Source organism: Musa acuminata, chromosome BXJ2-6 (assembly GCF_036884655.1).
Source record: "Musa acuminata AAA Group cultivar baxijiao chromosome BXJ2-6, Cavendish_Baxijiao_AAA, whole genome shotgun sequence".
Classification (NCBI taxonomy): domain Eukaryota; kingdom Viridiplantae; phylum Streptophyta; class Magnoliopsida; order Zingiberales; family Musaceae; genus Musa; species Musa acuminata.
Window position 1 is genome coordinate 19730417 of NC_088343.1, and position 27407 is coordinate 19757823.

At 33.9% G+C, this 27407-nt stretch overlaps 3 protein-coding genes across 6 annotated transcripts; 1 reads left to right on the forward strand and 2 right to left on the reverse strand.

Annotated features, from left to right (window-relative positions):
• Positions 1–416: 416 nt before the first annotated feature.
• Positions 417–11568, reverse strand: LOC103988663 (cysteine proteinase 1). The gene is made up of 4 exons (XM_009407267.3): positions 11063–11568; positions 10847–10966; positions 1243–1489; positions 417–882 (listed from the first exon to the last, which is right to left on the reverse strand). Exons 1-4 carry the CDS (start codon positions 11534–11536, stop codon positions 614–616), a joined length of 1110 nt encoding a protein of 369 aa, XP_009405542.2. The 5' UTR covers positions 11537–11568; the 3' UTR covers positions 417–613.
• A 1503-nt stretch (positions 11569–13071) lies between these two features.
• LOC135584743 (high mobility group B protein 9-like) lies at positions 13072–21138 on the forward strand. Of its 4 annotated transcripts, none has more exons than XM_065113332.1 (7): positions 13072–13211; positions 13605–13823; positions 15886–15964; positions 19331–19490; positions 19573–19683; positions 20064–20425; positions 20537–21138. In XM_065113332.1, the coding sequence occupies exons 2-7, from the start codon at positions 13618–13620 to the stop codon at positions 20906–20908; spliced, it is 1290 nt and encodes a 429-aa protein (XP_064969404.1). In that variant the 5' UTR covers positions 13072–13211; positions 13605–13617; the 3' UTR covers positions 20909–21138. The 4 variants fall into 4 exon arrangements, with proteins under 4 accessions (XP_064969404.1, XP_064969406.1, XP_064969405.1 ...); XM_065113334.1 differs by having other exon boundaries at positions 13117–13205; XM_065113333.1 differs by having other exon boundaries at positions 13146–13211; positions 13580–13823.
• An 849-nt stretch (positions 21139–21987) lies between these two features.
• LOC135613908 (putative lipid-transfer protein DIR1) lies at positions 21988–22317 on the reverse strand. Its single transcript, XM_065110920.1, has one exon. It carries the CDS (start codon positions 22315–22317, stop codon positions 21988–21990), a length of 330 nt encoding a protein of 109 aa, XP_064966992.1.
• Between the last annotated feature and the right edge of the window lie 5090 nt (positions 22318–27407).

The following is a 27407-nucleotide window of genomic DNA, read 5'->3' on the forward strand; positions in this document are numbered from 1 at the left end:
GGATCGGGTTCGGTTTGGCCAGGGGTTGAGGCCTTCGACTGACGGGCCTACCGGCATCCAGAACTGGAACCCGAGTGGTTTGGGTGCATTAGATTGATGCGTATCTTTTGTTACGTATCGTCTGGTTTTAGCACAAGCTTAAGTATATGACATCGAACACAAACTTAGTCCTCTCACACCCGCATATCATTTTTTATGTAGACAAATAGATCTACTTTTAGCTTAACTAAACACAAACCTAAGAACCGCTGCTATATGATATTCGAACGCAAACTTTGTAATATCAAATTGGCATATTGTATACATAAAACTTAAAAAATAGATGGCTATGATCAGAACATGTAGGGGTCTCAAGTGAGTTGCTTTCAAGCGTCTAGTAGATCGAACGTAGCGACCGATACAAGACACATTAGAGAGATTACAACTGTCATTGAGTATATATTGCATACAACTGAGTATGGCTTATGGCATACAATAGTCATGCAGTTCCCAGACCCCAAATTGAGTACACGATCAGAATAACACATAAAGCGTATGCTTTAAAGCAGCTGTTTGCAAGAAAACATGCATCATACTATGTGTCCAGCAGCCAGGTATTGCCGGACTAGTATTGTTAATTGCGAATGGCAGTAACTGAAGAGACCATTGAGTCTACACCACATATATTCCGACCTCTGCAGATCTTATAATACCCATTCTCTCCCCAGTTCTCACCCCATGAGTTCTTGATGATCCAGTAGGACTTTTCCTTGAATCGAGCTGGAGCATAACCAGCAGAGCCATAGCCCACCAGAAGGACTCCGTGATTCAAATGCTTCCCGCAAATGTAAGGGCATGAAACACCGTGGACGTATGTCTGCATGAACACCGCATTTATACCCACTGCAAAAGGATACAGATATATGAGCATCCAATTTCATTATCATAAGAAATAAGGGCAAATAATATTTATAATTAAATTTAATTGCAAGTTTGCATGTTATGAGCTGAAGTTAACAGTGTTTCTTATCACATATAGAAAACGGATGTCTTGATCGACAATGTCCAAATCAATTGATAAATGACATTCAACTTCAATAACTTATCAACAAATTAAAGTTCTAAAATTCCGTACTATCATATTAAAAGGCTTATATGCCAACTTTTTAGGTTTACGAGTCACTGCATTTGATGTATTTATATGATGTAGTTAGTCTCCTAATGTCCAACTTATGATATGAAAATTAGCAGATCATTATCCACCTGCAAGAGGACCATGTTTCACCAGGTTAGCAGCAATTTGATCTTCTTCAATGGAGACAATGCTGAAATTCCCAACTGAGGCAGCTATTTTGGATATATCAAATTTGCAGGCACCATGGTCAGACCCAGTATAAGGATAATCTTCCTCACGCTCGAGCCCACCAGATTTTAGCAAGTACTCAAACGCAGTTGTCATCAGACCACCATTGCATCCTTGATCACATGAATCTGGTTCCGAAGAATCACACTGCCAAACAGTTTTTTTTTTTTTAATATTAGACACATTCATAGGAGATAACAAGGAGTTCACTAAGATATTAGCTAGATGTTGAGTCCCAATAGCGCAGAATCATAGATATCAAGAAGCCAAAAGTAACAAAAGAAAAGGATAGCACAGCTATTGTTGAGTCAACAAAAAGATATCATTTTTCATTTGGTCAAAAGACCAATCACTGTTTAGAACTAATGATCCAACAGTTGATATGATCTTGGACCCTTTGTCAGATTATATGAACCTATTTAATTAAGATATATTATAGATCTAATTGGATTTTGATTACAGTTATCAGCAAATAAAAAAGAAAACTACTTATAGCAGAATTCTTTAGGAGATAAGAGATTCCTAATTGCTTATTCTATACCCTCTTCTCTCGTCTATAAATAGATAGGACCTCCTAAAGACTTGTGATAATACAATATGGCATAAGTTAATTTGTGTTGTTGCTGCTTATGGATCGAATTACAGACTACACTCTACGAACCAAAAAAATTTCCTGAATGGCATTGAAAAGTGTGCACATCTAATTTTCGATATATGGTTATTTGATTACAGTTCTTGGCATTAAGTTTATTCGCATAATAGAAGTCTGATTAAAGTTTTTATATTTACAATTGGTATTAGAGTCTGTTATTTTGAAATTAAAAATACGTTCGATCATAAAAGTATAAAAGATCTATTTTGTATTTGGATCTATCTGTGAGCACCCTTCACTTGCGAAAGGGTGTTATCGATATGTTTTCCTATCTCGTCCATCCTATCGCCTACTTGCGAGCACTATAACATGGGTGAAATTACGTTGGAAAGCATACTATCCTTATTTGGATGGTGGATTGCCTTTGATAGCTTGCCGTCGTTGGAATTGTGTCAATTAGGCGACGACTTGCTTTAGTTGCTGACCCTGCGACGGGCATCTATTGCACCGATGGCAGCATTGCATATAGCGACGATTGTTGAGTGCAGTAACCCAGCGATGGCAATGGCCCACTATGGCTACCGATTGTAGGCAGCAACCCTATTGGGCGTCACTATTATATCTATGGTCGTGGTCCTTAGGCGCTAGCCTTGACCAGCGATGACAAGGCAGTGAAGGTAGCCACGACAACATCAGCAGACGGCACAGCATAGATGCCTGTGGGCGACGGCCTCCAATGGTCGCTAGCCCTAACGCAGTTATGACACTACTGCCTTCGGGGACGGTTGTCTTGGCCGGTGGGCGACAACCTACTGTGAGCACCGATCATTACCACACCGTAGTTAAGTGGTTGTTGGTCACGGAGAGGATACTATCGGTGAAAATTTGCACTATAGGAAAGAGGTTACAGTAGCTGAGTTGAGAGGAAGGAGGGTTTAGGGCTTCCACCCATTAAAAGTCAAATTTACCCTTCTAAATTCTATTGATTCCAATCAATGTCCTTAATTTCAATTCTACCCTTTGTTAATCAAATATTTTTAACTTATGCCCTTAGTCGCAAGATTCTTGTTTTACCCTCATGAAATTGATTTTTTTTATTGATATCCTCTGTTTATGATTTTGCCCTTCTGATTTGACAATATTATCTCAATACCCATAATTCAATAATAATAAAATTATGTCATAAAACCTGATAACTATTTTTATCAAAATTAAATGAAAAAATAAATCCTAAATATTCTATTTCTATTCATGTGACATAATTTATTATTGTTAAGATTAATTGTTTATGTTATTAAATATTTTAATTATTGTTTAGTAAATTTATGTAGCCTTTGAATATATGAGCACGAAAGAAAATTTATAAAATAATATCTTATTTCTATATAAAGGTATGATTTATGTTTTATTATAATTACAGTCAACGTACGAGTTCTCTTTACACTGATTAATGTTCAATAATTATTATGATTATTATGTTTATTATTATTGAACTATTTTTATATAAATTAGTTTAATAAAAAATTTAGTGAATATTATATGTAACTTATATCTTTAGGTCTTATCTAACTATCAAACTAGCCTAGTATGAATTACAACAAATGTTATGATATTTATAAAATATTTTAAAATATATTTTATATTATTGTATTAGTTTTGTAACCACCAAAGTGGCCTTAACTAATAACTTATAAAATTATATTAAAAAAATAATCCTAAATAATATTAAAAAATAATATTCATAATAGCATATATAATTAAGAGATTTAGATAATCTCAAAAGAGAATCTATTTCGAATAATATGTGATGGGATAGAATATATTATTTCACGTATCTTTACAATTTAATATTGTATACTCAAAGATAGCAATACTATTCCACAAATATAGTATTATTTCTCTATAAATAATTTTTGAGTGAACACTGAATATATTAATATTTCATCCAAAGGTTTAATATGAATGATATCAATTGTTCATTATATTTTGAAAACTAAAAGCATTACTGTTGTTTTATGTTTTATGGTGATACTTTCTTCCATACACTCTCATGCTTCTAGTGTCTATACGTTTAAATTATTTAGAATAGTTATAGCATATGCAATTCATATTGGGCATATTAGATTTTGACCTAGCATAAGGCCCACAGACTTTTGATGAAAGTACGATAGAACAAATTAATGAAATGAAAGTTTGGGAAAGATCTAATAAGCTCAGTCTAATATTTATAAAAATGACAATTATAAATAATATCAAGACTTCATTACCCTATACAACTAGTGCATAGGAATATTTAAGAGCTATCGAAGACAGGTTTAAATCTGCTAATACGTCATTAAATAGCACATTAATAAAAGAGCTAATTACGACTCAGTATGATGACACTTGAGGGATTCAAATCATATTTTTAATATAATTGATAAGGCTACGAAACTTAAAGCATTAAGCATAAATGTAAATGAGTTTTTCTTCATGTAATTCATTTTTAATTATATTCCTTCTTAATTTGGCTCATTCAAGATTAACTATAGTACAAATACGGATAAATAAGACTTGAATGAGCTGACTAATATGTGTGTTCAAGAAGAATTAAGATTATAACAAAAAAAATCTTAGAATATTTTTACTATTCAAAGAACTGGTAACAAGAAAAATAGGTTAAAGTGTCACCCACCAAATAAATTTATCGGGTCTAAAAGTACTAAGCAAACTAATGAAAAGAAAGCCTTCATAGTAAAGTGCTTTTGTAGGAGGAAATGATATATAAAAAAGGACTACATTAAATGTAAAGCTTGATTCATAAAAAAAAAGTATAAACTTGACATTTGTATATTTCGAATAAAATATTACAAAGGTTTCATCTAATATTTGGTGGATTGATTCTAGTGCTTCAACTCATGGTATCAATAATATGTAGATATTTCTTACAACCCGAAAACCAAAATAACATAAAAGATTAATCGTTAAAGGAAATTATCTCAAAATGAAAGTGATAGTAGTGGGAAATAATCACCTATGCCTAAAGACAGGTCATTTGATAGATCTTACGGATACATGATATGTTCCAACTAGTTTTAAGAATTTAGTTTCTCTATCTAGAATTGATAAGTTAAGATAATATCTTTCTTTTAATAATAGTAAACTCAATATAGTTATAATTAAATAAAAATTAATTTTAAAATTTTATGTAATGATTTGTATAAAATTAATTTAAATCTTAAGTCTGCAAAGACATTGGTAACCCTACAATCAAATATTGGATTGAAACGTAGTTTCAATGATGTTTGAAACATATTCCAAAAATACGAATTAAAAGATTAGTGAAAGATAATATTTTGGAAGATTTAAACTTCACTTGTTTTTATGTTTATATAGAGATTGCATCAAAAGAAAACAAACTAGACACATAAAAAAAAATACCACAAGAAGTAAAGAACTTAAGATTATTTATACTGATATCTATGGATCACTTCATTTATAGATAATCTATCAAGATATGACTGTATATTTAACACATGAAAAGTCTCAAGTTGTTCACATTCTTAAGATGTATATAAATGAAATCAAGAGACAATTAAACAAAAAAATTAAAATTATCATATTTGACAGGGGTGATGAATTTTATACAGATATGATAAGTTAAGTCAAAATCTTTACTCTTTTGTAAGATTTATAAAAAAATGGTATTTATGCTTAATATACTTTACTAGGCGTGCCACAACAGAATGACATTATCGTAAGATGTAATCATACTCTTATAAACATGATTAAGAGCATGACAAATCATTCCTTTATACTTGAGTTGATGTGAGGTGAAACTTTTCGGATAACTATGTATATCTAGAATAAGATTCTTAGTAAGTCAATTTTATCAACTTCATTTGAGTTATGAGTGGGTAAAAAACCCAATTTAAGACTATTACATATTTGAGATTATTGTATAGAGATAAAAGTCTTTAATTCACATGAAAAGAAATTAAATCCAAGAATTATTTTTACATATTTTATTAATTATCTAAAATAATCTAGAAGATACATATTTTATTACCTTAATCATATTATGAGAATGATAGAATCCAGTAATGTAAAATTTTAAAAAATAACAAAATTAGTGAAAGTGAAAAATATTAAACGATTAATTTTAATAACAAAGAGATATTGATTGATACTCCTTTATTATTTTCTTCAAATCATTGAACGAATTAATAAGGGTGAACAAAATAATATTGATAAACTCTCACGTAATGTTGATGTTGCCACTAATGATCTTCTAGAACAACCATAATTAATAGCTTTGAGAAAATATGAAAGGGAAAGAATACCTATAATTTCTTCTCATGATGTGCAAATAAATGTCAAACCAATTTGTAAATATCTATCAAGAATATATGTCGTAAGTAATTTTTTATCTATATTTCATGGTTGAAAATGCTTCCTATTTTTACCATATGAAGATAATGCTTATAGCAAAGCCATCTACTTAAAAAGCAAAGAGTTTTGTTGTTGTCAGCCATAATTGATAGCTTTGAAAAAATATGAAAGGGAAAGAATACCTATGATTTCTTCTCATGATATGCAAATAAATGCTAAACCAATTTGTAAAAATATGTCAAGAATATATGCCGTAAGTAATTTTTTATCTATATTCCATGGTTGAAAATGTTTCCTATTTTTACCAAATGAAGATAATGCTTATAGCAAAGCTATCTACTTAAAAAGCAAAGAGTTTTGTTATTGTCAAGATTAGGCCAAAATAGCCACCACGTGTCTAGTAACTGATAGTTATCGCCACTAAGTACTTGTGCTCTATTATAACACACCAAAATACCTCACGAAATTAAGAGGGTGAAGGGAGTAGAAAAAGTCAATGGCCTGTATAGTCTACATATGGGAAATAAAAAAGAAGTATGATAGAAAAATATCATAGAGGGTATACAAGACAGGACAAAAACTAGAGAGAGATGAATACTGAGAGGTGAAAACACATTAGCATATTGGATAATATAAGTTAGAATGCAAGTGATAAAGATGTAAGGTGAAGAGAGTGAAATCATAAAAAATCATAATATGTTACTGTTATATGAAAAATTTTAATGTTAGAATTAAAATCAAATAATAGTAGATCAGATTTACGATGCATATCTTTCTATGCCATCAAGAAAAACCTTTATCCGATCTACAAGACACCGCCCTCGAATCCAAAAATCACAGTGATGTCGATCTACAAGGAGAACTAGACTCGCTCCTATCCTTCACAGGATCAATATGATCGATAGATTAGAGATACGAGGAGATAAGAAAAGATCTACAATCTTTCAATGATTAGCTCACATAACTAAGGGGAGATAAGAGAAGACATGTAACCTCTTAATAATGTCACGTATCTATGTCTCCATGTTAAGTCGTTAGAAGGTCCTATCTATTTATAGGTGAGAGTAAAGGGTCTAGGATAAGTAATTAAGAGAATGTCTCCAATGAATGTCATCTCCTAAGTAATCCCGCCATAATTGGATTTCCTTTATATTAACCGATAACCATTATTAGAATTCAATCAGATCTATAATATATCTTACATAATTAGATAAGACCACATAATCAAGCATTTTCCCACTTAGCTCATCAATTAGTAAGATATAAAAAAAATTTAAAATAAAAAATAAATAAAATAAATTTATTTGAAAAATAATTTTACCTAATTAGATTTTAAAATTTTTAAAAATTATTTTATATGTGATCATGAATTTTAAAACAAACCAATAAGTCTAATAAACACAATAATACTTCATTAAGTCCAACTACCAATGCAAGTCATAATGATTATATGTTATCAATGTCATACTATCTTTTATGTACTACAATACTGTTAGCTTTTCCTAAAATAGTCCATAATGATCCTTGTAATTTATTTTTTTCAAGATAATTTTGTGATTACATTTAACTATAACATACATAAATATAAACATAAACGAGATAGCAAAAATAAATAAATTTTATTAAGCAAGAAAAATATCGATAATAGTATCCACCTAAATATACATTACTATATCTTTTATGACTTACTCACAAGCCCCACTGTAAAAATATGTTAATTAAAAATTTTAGATTATAAAGCTTTAAAAAATGGATTAGCAATCATTAATGTGGTACTAAGGTTCTCAATTGATATTTGTCGTTTCTGAACTTTTTCTCTAACCACCAAATGCTTTATCTCAATGTGCTTGAAACCAATAGAATACTTATTATTCTTAGAGTATTTTGATAGCTACTAGTCAAATAAAACTTAGGGATATAAGTTACAAATAATATTCACTAAATATCCTTTAATTTAATATATACCAAAATAGTTCAATAATAATCATAATAATTATTGAACCTTAAATTAATATAAAAAAGAACTCATATGATAACTATAATCATGATAAATCATGTCTTTATGTGAAAAATAAATATTATTTCATAATTTTAAACATATGTATGTGAACAACCAAATAAGTATTCAAGAATAATAATTAAATTTTTATTTATCATATACAAAATTTTATCAATATGTCACATGAGAAAACTATAAAAGAAGACCATAATTTATATATTTTTTAATTCCGTATAAAACCTTGAATTAGACCAATTAACCTTATTTAGTTAGGCAAGCCTAGAATTATGCTAAATATCAGCCCAATTAAGTAAGTCACAAATTAAAATTGATCAAAGTTAAAAATTAATCAAAATTTTAACTTTCCTTATATTCGATCAAAACTTGATTGATCAAATATAAATCCAATCAAGTAGTCAAAATCCAATAAAAATATTTAATTAAGAATATATCATACTGGTTAATTTTTTAATTGAGGACATAAGTCAGAAATTCTTAATTTCTTAAGGGTCAAACTATAATTTTAATAGGATATATAGTAGAATTATAGAGTTTCTAAAGGACAAAACTATCAAAAAGATATAAATTAGAATTAATAAGATTTATAAGGGTAAAATCATAATTTTAAAATCAAAACCCTAATTCTCGATTGTTGCCGCTATGCGAGGCATGCGGCCACCGCGGTGTGCAGTCGTCGCTAGTGCGCCGCCTATTGCGTAGTGCCTACTACCACCTACAGTGGTAGTAGTATTACTGCCGGTGGGGTTTTGTGTCGCTGTGCCCATGTGTGGCTGTGTGCACGCACCATCGGGTGACCCCCATTGTCATCGCAATGCGACTATGCACACACGCCACCCGACGACCCTACCGTCACTGTGGCACGGTCATGCACACGCTTACGCCCACAACAGCCACTGGTGTTCAACGTCTAATGGCAACGACCGCGACCAGAAGATGTCGCCAAAGCGGCATTGCTACAATCATCGCAGCCATCGCACACAACAATATTGTGCAGCCACCGTAGCCGTCGTAGGGTTGTTGCATCCCATGGTGCTTCAATTGCATACGTAGTCGCAACTCGCGATTGGGCAGACAACCATCAAAGACTATCGCCCTCAACAATACTATCATCGACAATAAGTTATCGACAGTGGTCAATTGATCAAATGCAAGAAACCTCGCATCGCCCATAAGCAGGTAACAGGATGGATTAAATAGCAAGACAGATCAACAATATACATGGATCATTCAAGCATAGTAAATCAAAATCAAATAATATATTTTCGCAAGTGAAGGATGCTCATAAACAGATATGAGGTATTTGATTTCAAAAAACTTGACTCTGATATCAATTGTAAACATAAAAAACCATAATAAGCTACTGTTATGTGAAAAACTTTAATGTCAGGATTAAAATCAAATAACAATATATTAGAGTTATGATGCGTAACTTTCGATACCATTCAGAAAAACCTTTATCTAATATATAGGGGCATCGTCTTGGGATTCAAAAATCACAGTGATGTCGATGTGCAAGGAGAACTAAACCCACCATCTCTTCTCTTCCTATATTTCACAGGACCACTATGATCGATAGATTAAGGATAATAAAAGATATGTACTCTCTTAATAATTGGCTCACGCGACTAAAGGGAGATGAGAGAAGATATGTAATCTTTTAATAATGTCATGTGTCCTTAGAAAATCCTTTTTATTTATAGGCGAAAATAGAGGGTCAAGTATAAGTAAATAAGAGAGTCCCTCCCACCAAGGTATTTCCTAAGATCTCCTATCATAATTGAACTTCCTTTCTATTATATGATAACCTTCATCAGGATTCAATCAAATCTGTAATATATCTTACCGAATTAGATAAGGCCATATAATCTAACAGAGAGAACTTACTTGCTCCATCCCTCCACTTCACAAGGCAATTAGATGAGTCATATATATATATATATATATATATATATATATATATATATATATATATATATATATATATATATATATATGCAAGCATCTTCAATTGTTTGCTCATGCATCATACAGGTATTTTAAAGATATTAATTAATGTAGAAAATGAAAGATACATTTAAGCAAACAACGTGGAGAATTAATATTACTCATCATCCAAGACCACAAATTCAATAGCAGGGCATCTACGCTCCTAACCAAGTATACAGTTCCAGGCTCATGTTAATTCAGCATTTAACTCAGGTATTGCATATCCAACGGCGTGCATGGTATGTTCAATCGAAAAAATAAATTAATGAGCGTATGCCTCATCTGCTTCCTTAAATTCAAAACCAAAATATTGATAAAAGGAAATAAACTTGCAGTCCTCATTCGAGACTTGATAATTTCCGATAAATCATATCTTGTGTCAAAATATGGACCGCAGAATTTCAGGTGGTGTTCATAACGGTCCATAAAATTTCAATTACCCCTACCAGTTTTTAGGACCTCATGTGATAAAATGAGAAATAAAATGAGGATTAGGTCTAAAGTAAGAACGGCGATCGAGAGGCAGAATCCATACCTCATGATCGCAATCGACAAGCTGCTGCTCGCTGAGGCTCTCCAACTTACCAGTCGTGAGAAAGTGCGCCCCTTCTAAAGCCCCGGCAGCGCTGAAGGACCAGCATGATCCGCAAGAACCCTAGCAGAAAAAAACATCACAGAGAAGAGTTGATTTATCAGATTAAATATTTCAACCAATAAAGGGGGGGCGGGGGAATCAGAGACGACAAAGGACCTGATTTTTGACCGGGGTGACGGCACCATGATCCCTCCAGTCGAAGTTCTCAGGAAGGTCGTTGGTCGGAAGGATTGGCGCGTCGTGGGACGAAGACACGAAGGTCGGGCCGCGGAGGCCGAGGTAGGCGCGGCGGAACTCGGCGGGGGTAAGGTCGGAAAACTTGGTGACGCCGTGGACGGCGGTGGGATCGAGGAGCTGGTGCCTCCTAGCCCGGAGCAGGTTGGCCTTGAACACGGCGAACCGGCGGGCTCGCTCCTCAGTGTCGGCGTACGTCTTCCTGAACCGCTTGATGAATCTGGCGAAGTGGACCTCCGCGTCCAGCGCCGTCAGCTCCCCTTCCGCATCCTGCACCACCTGACGTATCAACGGATCCTCAATGCCATCGGACGTCAAATCGGCCGCGGTAGAGGCGGCGATGGCCGGAAGGAGGAGGAGGAGGAGGAGGAGAAGGGAGAGGAAGCGGTCGTCCATCGATAGTGGGCTCTTCTATTTTCTTCTCAATACGGACGAACAGTATGATATTAATATGCTTTCGCCCGTGTGACGGAGTTGGCGGAGTGATGGCCATGCGGTGAGTGCAACGTGTAGCGCGAGGATTTCGCTCCCGGCGTGATCTGTGTTCACGTCCAACCATTAATTTTTTAGTAACGAATATTTTCTGTTTCTTTTGGGAGAAGAAGTTTTGGCTTTCTGGTACTCAAGTCGTCCGCTTTACTTAATTAGTTTCAGCGTCGAATGTGTTTCATTAAAAATGACATTTTTTATATATTTATTTGTCAAAGTCTACAAAATAAGGTGTTGGCAAATATTTCGATTTAATCATAAGAGCTTACTTTTAATAGTTGAGACTTTTACTAATACAGTTGATATCTTCAAAATTTATTATTCCATGTCAATGTCATATGTGTTTTAAAAACAATAACGACAAGAAAGTTGATTGTAATTATAATTTATTTTTTATTATTGAGATCGACGATAAATGACAAAATAATTCTTTATCTTAACCAAAATCGAACTATAATAGTTTCCTAACAATAAAGTTTAGGATCGACTTGGGGTAACAATCCCAACTTAAAAGGACTGCCCCAGTAATTTAATCTATTAATTAGGAAGGTATTTATATGGGCAGAATTCCTACAATTTATTATATAATTAATTAATTAATTAATTAACTTTTACGATGCAGTTTTAACTTAGTTCTAATTAATTAATTAATTTCTAATAATGGTTCTGTTGAATGGTCACCTATCGATTATTTAAAGATTTTTGATGCATTTGATGTTCTCCTAATCTATTATTCCTCTGGAAATTAATTTGAGAGAAACTAGCTAGCGAAAGCTACTTCTTATTGCTTTAGAAAAAACAAGGAAAAGAAGTGATCACGCAGCACGTTGGTCAGATCGGTGAATGCTTTGAGCTTTAAAATCTAATCTTTCCTATAATAAGCCATTGTGGTTTATCTCCGTCGACTGGAGCTTTGACTTTTGGTTGTGGTCAACAAACACCTTTGCTTTTTTAAACCTAACTTCCCCTCGTATGACTCATGTTTTGATTTTTGCTTGTGAATAAATGGTTTCTTTCGATGGGTTGATCAAATTGTTTTTTGAAGTAACATTAATCTATTTTTAATAACTTATAATAATTACAAATTTTAAGATATTTATATATCTTTGTGTGAAAAACCAAACTAGTAGTAAATCATAAATATGGATAATGGTAATTAATCTGAATTTTCTGAATAGAAATTGACAAAAGCCAAAATGAGATATCTCAATGTTTATACTGATCTTGAATTATAGGGCAAATCACCGAGATGCCCTAATTTGATGGATCAGCATCGCACAATTAATGGGGCTCTCGGATTGCTTCGGGCGGACCGCTCGCCGAGCCATCTTGTCCGTCCCTGTCACGGGCACCCAAACGTACGCCCCCTCTCAGCGTCTTAGGAATCCGGGCTCAAGCTTCGGGTGCCTTCGCCGCCACGTGCCTCTCCCTCTCTCTCTCTTCTTTCCCCTAATAATAATGATAATAATAATAACCATTTACTAATTCATACACCATAAAAAGATCCGTCGCTGCGTTCGCCCTCATCTTCTTCCATCCTTATATTATTATTCATCCTCTCTTTCTTTGGGTAACGGTAATGGTAATCTCTCGCCATCTGAGAATAATATAATATGTCCCTTTTTCTGCTTGCTTCGTGTATGCTCGCTTTTTCTTTTCTTTTTCGTTTTTTTTAGGATGATTGGGGTGGAAGATAACATAAAAACGGTGCTTAATGCTTTTATTATTGTGTGCCATGTAATGAGTTCGTTTTCCCTCTCTTCTTTGCTTAAACCTTTTTTTTGTTGGGGTGGGGGGGGGGCGGAGATTGATGTGTGAAAAACAAAAAATAATCCCAAATGAAGCAAATCGTGCTTCATCTGCTTCACTCCGTCTTCCTTCTGTTCTGTTGTGATCGGTTTAGGTTTACCGATTTGATGTTTGCTCGGAGGGTTTGATCTGAGAATGCAGAAATGGATTTATTCCCTGGGTGCAGATACTGATGTGCGATGGAGATGAATGATGGAGTTGCCGAGAGGGATTCGGAGAAGAGGAAGGAGGTGATGAGGTCTGATTCCAAGGAGGGTTTGGAGCCTGGTGCGAACTACCGTGCGTACCCTAAGCCTCTGGCCAAGTACGAGGATGTCGTCGCTGATCCGGAGTTGTTCAAGGATACTCTTATGAAGCTGCATGCTGAAATGGGAACAAAGTTCATGTGAGTCTCGCTTTGTCTGCTTCTCAACCCTGTTTTTGCTCTCATGCTACTTTGCTCTGCTTCAATTTCGAGGCCTAGAATATAGAGTAAGTGCTAGGTCTTGTTAACTTATTGATGGATGTCCACATCTGCTCTTTAAGAAAATAATGCATAGTCTATTTATGAATCTCAAAATTTATTGTCATTTGATCCCTTCAACATTGCGTTCTTGGACCTCCCTATGCTGTTGTTTAGACTCATTAGATCAGTATACACAGAGAGATACGGGCCTCTTTCTGCACTTGCACGTGTTGGTTCCGTTTCTATATTGTAAGTGTGTCAGCTTCGTCAGATATGTCGGCTGTAAGTCCGGGGCTTCTTTGCCTAGTGATGGTCACTTAAAATTTATGCCCGCATATGATAAACAGACATAACTATTCCTTTAGAAGATCAAACTTGTGGGCAACCTTGACTATCTTGATCAGTATTCAGTGTCGTCAGAACCTTTCATTGGAAGGATTATGCTGGATGCTGGTTTGGTACAACTAAGCACAAGTTTAATGCTGTTAATTTTTTCCTTTTGTATGACTTGGGAGTTGAATATCCTAGCCGAAACTTCCATTCAACTGCTCCCACCAAAATTATATCGCCACTAGAAATGGACTTCAAATGTCAGCCATATGTGGTAGGACCCAAACATTTTAAACTATAGTATCTGATTGCTTATGTTTACATCTCTTATATGTGCTCAATTTTACGAACATGGACAGTTAAGTTTTCTGGGTAAAGTCAATTTGGTTTTCTAGATAAAGTTCTCTGAATAAGTCAAGCTGTTCGTTTCAGCTATCCACATCTCTGTCCTTGTTCACTGCAGCAATTTGGTTCCTCTGAGTCAGTAGTCATGGGCAAACAATAAACAATCTCTTTATGACTTATTTTTGGTGATATATATTGAACAATTTCTGCAATTGATACAACAGTTGCTATTTAATGATGTAAGGTTTTTAAATCTATATGCTAAACTCATTCTGTATGCTTTTTTACCCTCATGCATCCAATGACCCCTTTCCAATTTGTTGGGAAGGTTTATTGACCCAAAACCCACTGTACCTTACAAGAAAAAAATTAAGAATTTTATAAAACATGTTAGAAGTCATTAAAGTCATTGGCACTAGTTTTTCAGGGATTCACATGCACAATAATTTATATTCTTAAGTAGTTGGATGAGCCTAAATCTGTCAGTTTGGTATGCCAATTCAGAGAACTCCATGGTTCAACTTGTCATTACAACTTGTGCCTTGCAACTTAGTTTTTCCTACATGTCATTTTTCTTTGTGATGTCATCCTAGATATCTAAGGATTCTCATTGACACTAATAATGGCAGTCAAACTGAATGTTAGGCATATAATTCCATCTGAGAAGGATACACGAGATATGGGGTTGAGGCCCTTGATAGGTTGTCTAACAATTGTACTGTCCTGAAGTTGAGCCGGAGTTGGTATACACAGTGCTCTAACTGGTTTAACCCTACTCACAAGGTTTACTTGATAAGATTTTGATTAACTTTGTCATTTGGGATTGCTGCAGCAACATGCTTATTTTTTGTTACTCTTTATCCCATCAACTCAGGATGTAGGTACTAGTTGCACTCATGATGTGTGGAATGCTTCAGTGAAAAATTTTACGTTCTCCATATTCTGCATATTTTCATGTTTCTCTTGTGTAGCCATGTGTTCTGGTCTTAGTTCTGTTAGCAATCAATAGTGTTGGAGAACTCAACGTGAACTTATTGATGTGATGCTATATAAATCTAGATAAAATGTTTAAAAATATATATATATACTTGATCTTACTAAAGAGTCTATAATCATGCATCCAAACGAACAAGGTCCATAATTTGCATCTTTGGTAGGTGCGATGCTACAGTCTAATGGTATTTAGATAAGCTGCTCTATTAATTACACTTTCATGTCAAGCTTAACCTCCTAACATTTTCCAAAGGATTTTAGTTGGGTGATATAATGCTCTTGATGTACCAATCTATCTTTAACATTATGATCGATGTTGTTTCTTTCTTCCAAGGGTCCCAATCATAGGAGGAAAGGGTCTTGATCTTCATCGACTTTTTGTTGAAGTAACTTCTCGAGGTGGTATTGAAAAGGTGAGGATCTAGCTCAGTAATTAGTTTATTTGTATTTTTGTATTTTTGCATTTCCATACAAGTTTAGTTGCTTGTTATTTTGATCATAACATGTCTTGATATGTTCTGAATGTTTTTATCTGTTAAAAATTTTAATACAAGAGACTTTTATTTCAGTATTTGAGTATTAATTTATTATTTATGGATAATATTTGCAAGCCGAATAATATAGAGTTTAAAGTGCTAAATAAGTCAACAAAATTGATAACAGGGCCTGGAGCATATATTGTATTGATTATGCTTTTTCCATCTTAGACCAGGATCATTTTTCTATCCACTTCCAATTTCTATGAAATTGTTGGTGGGGGTGGTTCGTCTTTTCCTATTTCTATTTCTTGCAATTATCGATGCAGTAAGAATTTGGTCTTAGGCATATGAAGTTTGTGCAGTAAGATTGCTCCTTTATAAAATTGGTGTGAAGGGTTGAAGTTGTGATCCTTGTGTGCAAGGACAAGACTTTGTATAATTACCTCAAACCCTGCTTAGCAAGATTTTGGTCTTAGTCTAAAAATAATAGATGCAATTTTATAGAACATAAGACAAAAGATATCATTGAAAGGGTTCGATGCTAGATGTCCTCAGCTTTTATCTTGAAAATCAGAGAATAGAAACTGGAAGTGTTGTTAAACATGCCTAACTCAAATCCTTAGGATTGTTACATTAAGTTATAGACTTAACCCAGCTAGTGGTTTGCCATGGTTTGGTGAGCCCAATTTGTCTCTGTACTATAATCAATATAAGTTCTTTATATTATTTACCAACTAGAGATTTATGAATGACATACTATCAAAAAAAGAATTATGAAAAATAAGAAAGATCGGGTAATTTAAAGCCTCTGTACAAATTCTATTTGAGGGTGCTGACAGTACCAAAGTTCGTACTTGAGGGGTTTTTAATGTTTCAAGAATGTAACATTTTGTAGTGTGCAATGTCATGCTGATGCCAATACATGTTAGTTTACATGGAGGCCCAATATGATGTGTTGTTGCATTTTATGTATTCAAAAGTCTACACTGTAGTGCATTGGCATCCCTCAATAGCAACATTGAAATGGTAGTCATTCTGCCAATACTATCAGGAAAGATGACTTTATGTGAAATGGATCCATGGGAATAGTCAGTCGTAGAATATGGATAAAGATGCATGAATCTTTCATCGATGGCAAATCGATGTCCATTAGCTAGAACGCTAATATGAACCAATTACATAGAGTGGAAACTTATATATCAAAACTGAAAGAAACATTCTTTTATATTGCAATAACCAAAGAATTAAAATTTTAGATCTTTACCATATTCTAGACTCTCGAAAGGTAATATACAAAACTGACGTACTACATTATGCAAGTGATGTGGTACCATTTTGATATTCTATTTTATTGAATAAAATGGGAGGACAAAAATTGTAAGCTTTATCGAAGATTCCAAATGAAAAGGGAGATAAATTTGGGCTTGATTGGAGTCTCAAATTATTTATTCAAGATTCTACACATGAAAAAGATTTTATCGTAAGGAAACTTTAAGAGAACTTGTCAATCAAATATCTTAGCAATAAGTTATTTGTCAATAATTATCAAAATATGTCTTATCAAAAGACAGAAGAAATGATTGATATGCATTGATACAAGAGATAAAAAAATTTTATTGTATTTTCTATATTTTTGTAGTCTTTCTTTTCTTCTTGTACCATGTTTGATAGAAAGAGGGAATGGGATTGTGAATAAGAACATCAAAGAATGATTGAGAAAATAAGAAGTGTTTTTTATGTGTGAATGATTTGTTTCTCGATGATATGGTTCCATTCTGTATAGGTGAGACATGCATCCTGGGAGTTAATCACAGAGTTAGATTGAGTATAATATCTTAATTGTTTTCTCTTATATCTTCATTATTACATAACTGTCAAAACCTAAGAAAAAATTTTCTTTGCCAGTTTATGCTTTCGTCCTGCATTAGATTGGTACAAGAGCACTTCTCCTGCATCATTTGAATATTGTGGGGGATGAAATTTTTGAACAACTAAACATAATAGAGATACTTATTGTTACATTTACGACATCAGACATTATCTGACTGTCCTCTCATAATCTTCTCTTACGAGATCCTGAATACATACGCTCTGTTTTTGCCTTTCTTACCCCATTATGGTAATGGCGGACAGGTGGTGGTAGATTGGGTAAGAAAAAACTTGGCTGAAAGGGAACTTCGAATTTTTAACATTAATTTACTTAATTAACTCCTATAAATAGCAATAGTCCCATCTAAGTTCATCGATCAAGCTTTTACCAAAGCCTTTAGTAAAACATTTTTATGCAGTGAAAATTATTGTACAAAAGTTGCTAAGTAAAGATTTTGCAAGACAGCCTTTAGCCTTCACGATCAGGCTTAAATGATGTCAGTCTTTTCATTAGTCATTTTCTGCTTTATTTCTCTTCTGTCAGTTGCAATATGCAGAATCAATAGGGCTGTATATTTCTCTTTCTGTGTCTTAGCCACAAACATAACTCCACTTTTATTGGCATAAAAACAATATATGAGACTCTTGATGAAAGTGGTAAACCTTTAACCTTCGATCTAGTTTGGAAGAATATTTTCGAATAGAACCTGGCAAAATTTTGCGACTAGGGTCGTATGTGGACCAAGGCATGACTAGGGTTGTACTTGGACCAAGTCTGGCTCTACTTTTGGTTGACTGTAATCTGGCCCTGTTCAGCCTAAACATCCCTAGTTTTTAGTTGGTTTAATTGACTGAGCTGAATGCATGTGAATGTTTCATTTAGCCAATCTCAAGTAGTTGGGGCTTAAAGACTCTTTTGGTGTTGTAATGAGCTGGTGTATTATGCTGAAGTATTTTAGGAACTTCAGATTACCTTCTACCTAACTTGAAGATACCCAATTGTAAATATTAACTTTGGAGACATCCGAAATATCTTCTTTACAATTAGAAGTGCTATTTATTGTTTTATTTAATGACGATTGTGCTACCAACAGGTCCAAAATTCCCTGATGGTCCAGGGGAAAAAGATTTGCATAACGCAAGATATCATTATTTTATAAAGTTTAAATTTATGGGATACTACAATGTAAAGCCAAAGGATTTGACCTTCAAGTACAATTTTCACATTGTGCAAAATTAAAAAAAAAAAAAAGTTGGAAGATTTTCTTCCCATGTGGAAGGGAAACATCTGAATATGAGCATCATTTCCCTCCAACTTAAACTTAATAAGTTATTCCAAGAATTTTTTATATAATTATAATGATTTAAATTGAGACTTTATATGCACATAAGAAATTTTTTAATAGGAATAAGTACATTACTTAAATGCAGGTAATTGCAGAGAGAAGATGGAGAGAAGTAACTGCTGCTTTTAGTTTTCCTTCTACTGCAACAAATGCATCTTTTGTTCTTCGCAAGTACTACTTGTCCTTGTTACAGCATTATGAGCAGATCTATTTGTTTGGTTCACAAGGATGGAACCTTCCCAATGGTTTGTACATCAAATTGTCAGCTACTTCTAACTTTTCGCTGCTCTTCTCTTTACTTCATCAAGCTGTACATTTAAATCACAGTTCCTTCGAACACTTCTTCAACTACTTCAGTTTCATCCCAAAAGTTGGTCGAACCTGTGAAATCACATCCTGAGGCTCAGGCTGCTCTTCACAAACGAAGAAGAAACAGTGGTGAGTTTGTTTAAAGCCATTTACTAATCTGTAATATCAGTAGTCAGGTAACAGTAACATGTCTCATTAATGATTGTTTGAGATATTGAGATGATTGTTACTGTTTTTTTGAGATATGACTGTCAAGCATTTTCACATGTCATGAAGCTTGAGATCAAAGGAACAAAAAAAGGTGATAGTTTGACATAGGTTTTTTTTTGTTTTCCTTTTTGTAGTTCTGCATCATCCTTTGCTAATATCCAGCAGAAAAGAAAAAAAATGAAAAAGAAAACAAGAGGCATCTTTTATTAATAGTTGATCAATCACCATCTTTTGGCAACCTTTCTGCAGACATTTACATTTCTGCAAAGATTACTAATCTGATTCTTTCACAACTGTAGGTTCTTCTCCAACATATCCTCCCGTTGTTGGAGTAATTGATGGAAAATTCGAGCATGGCTATTTTGTGACAGTTACTGTTGGCTCAGAGAAACTTAAAGGTGTCCTTTATCATATTTCTGACCAAGCTCCATGGCCTTTGGTGTGTGCTGATGAGAGTAATTTGAGGAGCCCCCGCCAGCGGAGGTGTCGGAAGAAGCTCAGCATGCTAGACCCCAATCATCCAAAACCCAATAGGAGTGGCTACAATTTCTTTTTCGCCGAGCAGCATGCCAGGCTTAAGCCACTTCATCCTGGGAGAGACAGAGAAATCAGTAGAATCATTGGTGTCCGGTGGAATGGGCTAACTGAAACTGAAAAAGCTGTAAGACCCTGAGAACATATACTTAGATTTCCTTTTTTAGTACTAAAAGCAGGTTCTCGATGCTGGTCCAATGTGATAAGTTACTCATTATCGACCTTGTTAAAATCTCAGGTGTATCAGGAGAGAGGTTTGAAGGACAAAGAGAGGTATAAAAATGAAATGGCAGTCTACAATGAGAGAGTAAAAGCAGGTCAACATACTAATCTGTCGCCGATCCAGCAGCTTCCCGTTCAACCCATGATGGCAGGACAAACGGACACAAAATCTGAGAAGGTTGATAACGATGTGAATGTAACAGATGAGGATTGTTTCAGTTCTGACGACAGTGATTCTGATGGTGAAAGTTCACACGACGACTCAGAAATGGGGAGGTCTCTTGATAGAAGTGCTATTGAATCCACTTGCTTGGCGGAGACTTTAAAAGAGGAAGATCGGTTCGAGTTACGGAGAAGAGAGGATGAGAAATTGGGGAACGGTGCATAATTTAAGCATGAGACTTGACATAGCAGCTAATTTTTAGCAGGCGATAAGATCACTGGAATAGATTGGTTTTGTCTTCTTTTTTCTTCCATCTTCCATCAGTGCATGCAAGAAAAACAGAAAACCGGAGTCGTCAACTCTGGACAGGTGGGTTTTGTATGATCTGCATCACATGTCACTGTAAACTTGACTTGATTCCGTCAGTTTGTCTACGGGCATGTTGTTTAGCTTAATGTTTATATGTTTGTTATTGCTTAAATCGTTATCTACCATCTTCTCTCTACTTGCTGCTCTTCTTCTAGCACAACATTCTCCACAGCCTCGTCTCGGACGTGGAGGCCATCGGTCGTCATCGACTTCCTTAACCACTCGATTCTAAGTTAATACATCGATCGAGCTTTAAGTTATATTGTAATCAGTAGTCTCCGTTGTATGCCGAGTTGAATTATTTCGGTTCCAGTAGAAGGATGCTTAGTTTAGTCAACAACCATTACCGATTGGTTTGAATAGCCATAAATAATTTTTTTCAATATCTAAAATATACATATTAGAAATGAAATCCACATTTTTAATATAGCATCAAATATCCAAAGAGCGTTGGAGAATTGAAACTGGCGGGCATTGTTTTATATTGGAGTTTAATATTAATTGAAGTTTTAGCATCATTACACGTTAGAAATGCCAACAGTTTATTGATGGGTATTATTATACTGCCATATTTGTATATCTTTAGCTTTACAGGCAGGGATATATATATGTACTGAATTTGCTTCTAAATGGTAACTATTAAATCCGTTAAATTTGAGATATTGATTGGTTACTTTCCTAAAAATTCTTGAAAGCCTTTATTCTTTTTGACAGAATTTCATATATATAATGTGAATATTGCAGCAGGCCTTTCCCTACGATTTGGTGTATTGGAAGAAGCATATACGAACAAGAATAGCAACATCTTTGCACGCGTATTCGAACGTCCGTATATCGATATTACTAATGAAAACATTACATGTATCGAGATCGATACACACGAGTACCTGCCCACGTACAGTTATACTCACCCGGACATCTATACGTACCAGTGTCTATGCGGATACGCAGTCGGGCAGAGGTCGGTCGACGTGGCACTTGGCGGGGAGCTGCTTGACCCGGTCGGAGTTGACCCAAAAAAGCCAGAGGGGGGGCGACTTGATGTAGGAGCAGAAGCAGTCGAAGTCGGCGGTGGCGACTGCGGCGCAGCACTCCGGCGATGGAGTCTTGTCCGGGAACCACTTGCTGACGGCCGACCTGCACGCTGACAGGCCTCCGGGCGACACGTTGCAGACGCCCCCCGAAGTTACCTTCACCTTCCGGCCGCTCGCGCTGGCCACCAGAAGCAGGAGCAGGAGAGCGAACGCCGCTTGACGGGACTCCATCGTTGATGCCTTGAGGCTCTCTGCGCTGCCTCGGTATACATAGAGAGCTCCATATCATGTACTGTTGGAGTTACACATGGAGGTCGAAGGAGATGGTTTGAAGTTGGGAAAGCTTTAATGCTGGTTTCCGTTTGCGACGAGTACAGCAAAGTTACTATTTATTATTTCCACGACAGCGAAGTTTCTCAGTTCATTCAATTCAAATAAATAATAAATACACAAGAATCTCATGTCAATCTTCTTGGAGAAGAAGACCTCAACATGCATGCGTTGATTGGTATTAATGAACTCTAAATTTGACATGGTAACCCTATCTATCTATCTATCTATCTATCTATCTATCTATCTATCTATCTATCTATCTATTTATCTATCTATCTATCTTTGTTTGTTCACCTAATTAATTTGCATTGCATCAGTTCTCTAACCGTGTTTATATTTATAAATAGTATGATCAATATAAATTCTCTGGACGCATGTTAAGGAGAAAGAAAAAAAAATGTATTAAAATGTCAAGGGTGAAGCTTTGCAAGGATAACTATGTAAAGAACCCCCATGAAATCTTTCTAATATTTTAAAAGGCTAACAACAACACTCATCACATATTTCCTTTTTCTTGGATTGTTTGGTAACATTTGTTGTCGTCTCTACCTAAAGATTAAAAGTTGACAGGTGTAGGAAGTGAATAAAATAAACACATTATATAATATTTTAACGATGTTGTCGTGGGTTCGATTAATAGTTTTTGTTCAAGTTGGTGATCCATGTACATGGAAAGAACACATAGGAACAGGAAAAAGAAACACTATTTACAGGATGTGCCGTCTTCCTTATTTCTTGATCACAACAAACACCTAATGTGTGCTGGTATTGCAGCGGCCTTCCTCCGTGCCCTGCACGTCCCATTCTGAGCCAGTCGAGAGATGCTACCGCTCGACCTCTCTCTCTTTTCGGTGCAAGCAAACACACTGCATGCGGGAACAGAACCAAAGGTGGAAACTTTTTTTTTGACAGTCTTGATTGACATCGATGTTTTTCTTATAAAGGTGGTGTCTTTTTCTGCCATCTATTTTCTTTCTCTTCGATCGCAGAAATCAACTACAGCACCGCCGAACAATCAAATCGACAGAAGATTGTCGATAAAAAGCCGCCTCCTCGAACGTCGCGACCCTGCCGGCCTCCTCCACGACGATCGCCCTCCTCAACTCCCCGGACTTCGCCGTCGGCGCCAAAGGAAGAAGACGCAATCGAAGGATTAGGTGCTACGTCCTCTCCAAATGTTTGAGATGACGTCCAACCGTGGGGCACCTACAGCTTATGACCACACGTCGTCGTGTCCCAAAACTTACAACACTCGGCACTTGGCCAAGTCACTGTGGAGCACCCAAGACATTTGGAGGTGTTCGATAATGTTGTCTCCTGATGGTGATGCCATGAGTGTTTGCTCGTGTGACACGCACAGCCGGGCTTCTCGGGCCATACGGCCAGCTTCCCATCGCCCATCTTTCTCTCCTCTACCATTGAATTGGATTCGGCAGTACCCTACTTAATCACCTTCTTTCTAAAATATCAGTCAAGTCTTCAAGTTATTCACCAAAATATGCTGTGATTTGTTTGTTTCCTCTTGCTCAAACTAGAGCCATTTGGGACGCCAATTAGAGAAAGTAATAAAAGCACCCCAAGATATTCACCACATTAAAATTTTAAAATATATAATACTTTTGTTTTTTTTCAGATTAGTTGTGCTACAGTTAACAGTATGATGCCATGATTTTTTATTCCATAAAGGTTTTTTATTTGAAAATAAAAAAAAAAAAGTTATAATGATACTAAAAATAATAATGAATTTCATCATTTTTATGGTTATTTCATAAACGATGAGTTCCTCTGTGTAAAGTTCATTATAAAGTAATAACTCTTTTTCATAATAAGAGTTATATGTTGTACTGTAACAAACAGTACATAATTAGAAATTTTGACTGAGTAATTGACCCTAATAATAATATAGGATATTGAACTATCTTATATCCAATAGTTAATAATAGAGGAACGAGAACTATATGAGGGTAGAATGATCAAAATTTAATTTTTTTTTAATCTATACTGATCAATAATGATCGGATTTTGACTAATACTGCTACTAAAGAGTTGAAATTGTCATATTTCAAATAGTTTATTTGATCATTTAAACCAAAAGAAATGGTTTATCTTTAACTCTCTTCTGACTCTTCAATTTACTCACATCTCTTTCTCATTCTTATATTTTCATATTCTTAAACTAATTTATGAATTTGATCAAATTTGAAAGGATTAACACTTAAATTAGAGAACATTTTAATCAAGAAATATATATATTTTATTTCTAGATTTTTTTTAATTTATGAGATGATTAAGCCTATTTAATATATTATTTAATATATTTATGATGTCAGAAATAGATTTAATTATGTAGTAATTAAGATTTTAATACACATATTGGGTGAAATATTTGTATTTAATACATATTATTATGATTTATATATTTATAATAGTAGAATATATTTAATTTGGTTTTAATTAAACTTTTTAATATTATGGTCAGTAATTTTAATAATAATTTGATCAAAATTTGGCTCATATTGGGTCAATTCAATATATTTAATTTATATTACGATGTTTGATATATTTATAGTGACAAAATAAATCTAATTAGAAAGTAATTAATTATATTAATATTATAATTAGTATATTTAATAATGATTTTATTGTAATTTGATTTATATTGAATCAAATTTATATATTTAATCATGTTTGACATATTTATAATGGTATAATAGGGTTAACTATAGATTAATTAATTTTTTTAATATTATAATTTATGGATTTAATTATGATTATGTTATTTTTTTAACCTATATTTGGTCAATTCTATATATTTAATAATTATTAGGGTATTTAACATGCTTATATTTATAAAAAAGAGTCAATTAAAGACTTATTAGTGTTTTTAACATTTATGGTTAGTATATTTAATGATAATCTCAGCGTAAGTTGATCTATATTGGATCAATTTAGTGTATTTAATGTCTATTAGGTTGATTGACATATTCATAATAGCAAAGTATAATTCATTATGTATATCACAGTCTTGTTATTTTAAATTAAGTCTAATAATAGCTTGTTAATTTGATAAATTCTTATAGTAACATGGTACCAAAGGAACAAATATATGATGACGCTTGGGATCATACTCGTCATGTGGATGAAAGCTATCATTATTGGTAATGCAAACATTATGACTACATTGACCGAGGTGGAAGAATCACTCAGTAAAAGTAACATTTGGTCAGCGAATATCCCTATATTGCAAAATGCAAAAAAGTTCTAACAAAGGTCTATCAATTATTTCAAAAGAAGTTAAATTAAATAAAAAATTACGTAATTAAAAAGAAGGCTAAGGAAGTCGAAGAATACCACATGGCTACATAAGAACTACTATTCGATGGTAATATCGATCCGAATCTCAGAGTTAACATTTATGTATTATTAAAAAATCAATACATGTATGATAATACAATGAATCATCAGTAACCTCACTCACAATGGGAGTATGGCAGTGGATCTACAACATAAAGATTGTATGAGTGCTAACACAATGCAACTAATTGTCTCTTCTTCTTAATTAAGTAGGATTGATAGTATGAGATAGAGTAGAATTAGTGTTTTTATTATAAGACTTAATAGGAGGTCAGTACTAGATATTATTGAGATTGATTCGTAAATATATCCTCTATAAATAGTAAAACAAACACAAATTAATGATGCCTGTACAAAAGAAAAGAAGTGAGAATTTGGCAAGATAATATCTAAGTGCTTTAACTTCTATAATTCCAGTGAGCACAATCCAATGTTCATTAGAGTAAGATATCTTCAATCTAAAAGGTTAAAATGAGGATCCAATCTTTAACACTGAAGGAGATCTATAATATATGAGGAGGTGAATATTAGATCAAATCCTTCAAGATAAATATAGAGTGACACTAATATGTGATAATTGGATATGACCTATAAGAATGAGATCATTAACTTTTTTTTTATGTATTAGAATAGAAGAATCATTTTTCATAAGTTAATTGACACTTCCAATCAAATTTAATATATAAACTATATTGAAAACCTAATTGATACTATAGTAGAGGAGATTGGGTCACAATACATTGTCTAAATAGTCACCGATAATGCAACTAATTTCAAGAATATTAGTTTATAATTAATTAAAAAATTTATTTTGGACTCCATGTATAAATGACTTCATGAACCTAATGTTGAAGGAATTTCGTAAGTTATAATCAGTAAGCGAGTATGTGGTAAAGGCACCGTTAGTGACAAAGTTTACATATGATCATTATTGGGTCCACTCCTTGATACAAAAGTATATAAATGATGAAATACTCTGATCTAGCATTACTTATTTTAGTATAAATGTTATTACCTTAAAGTCAATCCATCAAAAGAAATAAGGCCTCAAGATCGAGTTCAAGGTATTCAAAATCTAAGTGATGAAAAAAATTATTCTTTTTTCTAGATCTTAGGACATCGTGAATGAAATTATAATAAGAGTTGAACTATTTTATGTTATCCTCCGTAAGATCGTTGTGAAGAAACATCCACAAATGTTTTATTTTAGACATATACTACAGCAAAAGTTAAAATCAAAAAAGCTTTTACAAATGATTTTAAGGCCAATCAATACTTACATATCATCAACCATAAGACCAAGTTTATGGACTAAGATAATCAGAATACAAGGAACATGAAATCATTTACAAATTCTTACTAATGAAATTATTTGTCTTATAATGTATTATCTAAGTCTGACAATTCAATTTCAATAGTCTTAGAACACGATCAGATTTATTATCGATAATAAGACAAATTATTTATTGACTCTTATCAAAAAAGTGTTGATGCTATTATAGAGGGCCAATTATTATGAGTAATTATCAGTTCATTCTCCGACGTTGTAGCTATATCATGGTATTATAATATGGATCCTATTAAGATAGTTGCACACATATTGACATTAATTATTGATTAAGCTAATAAAATCT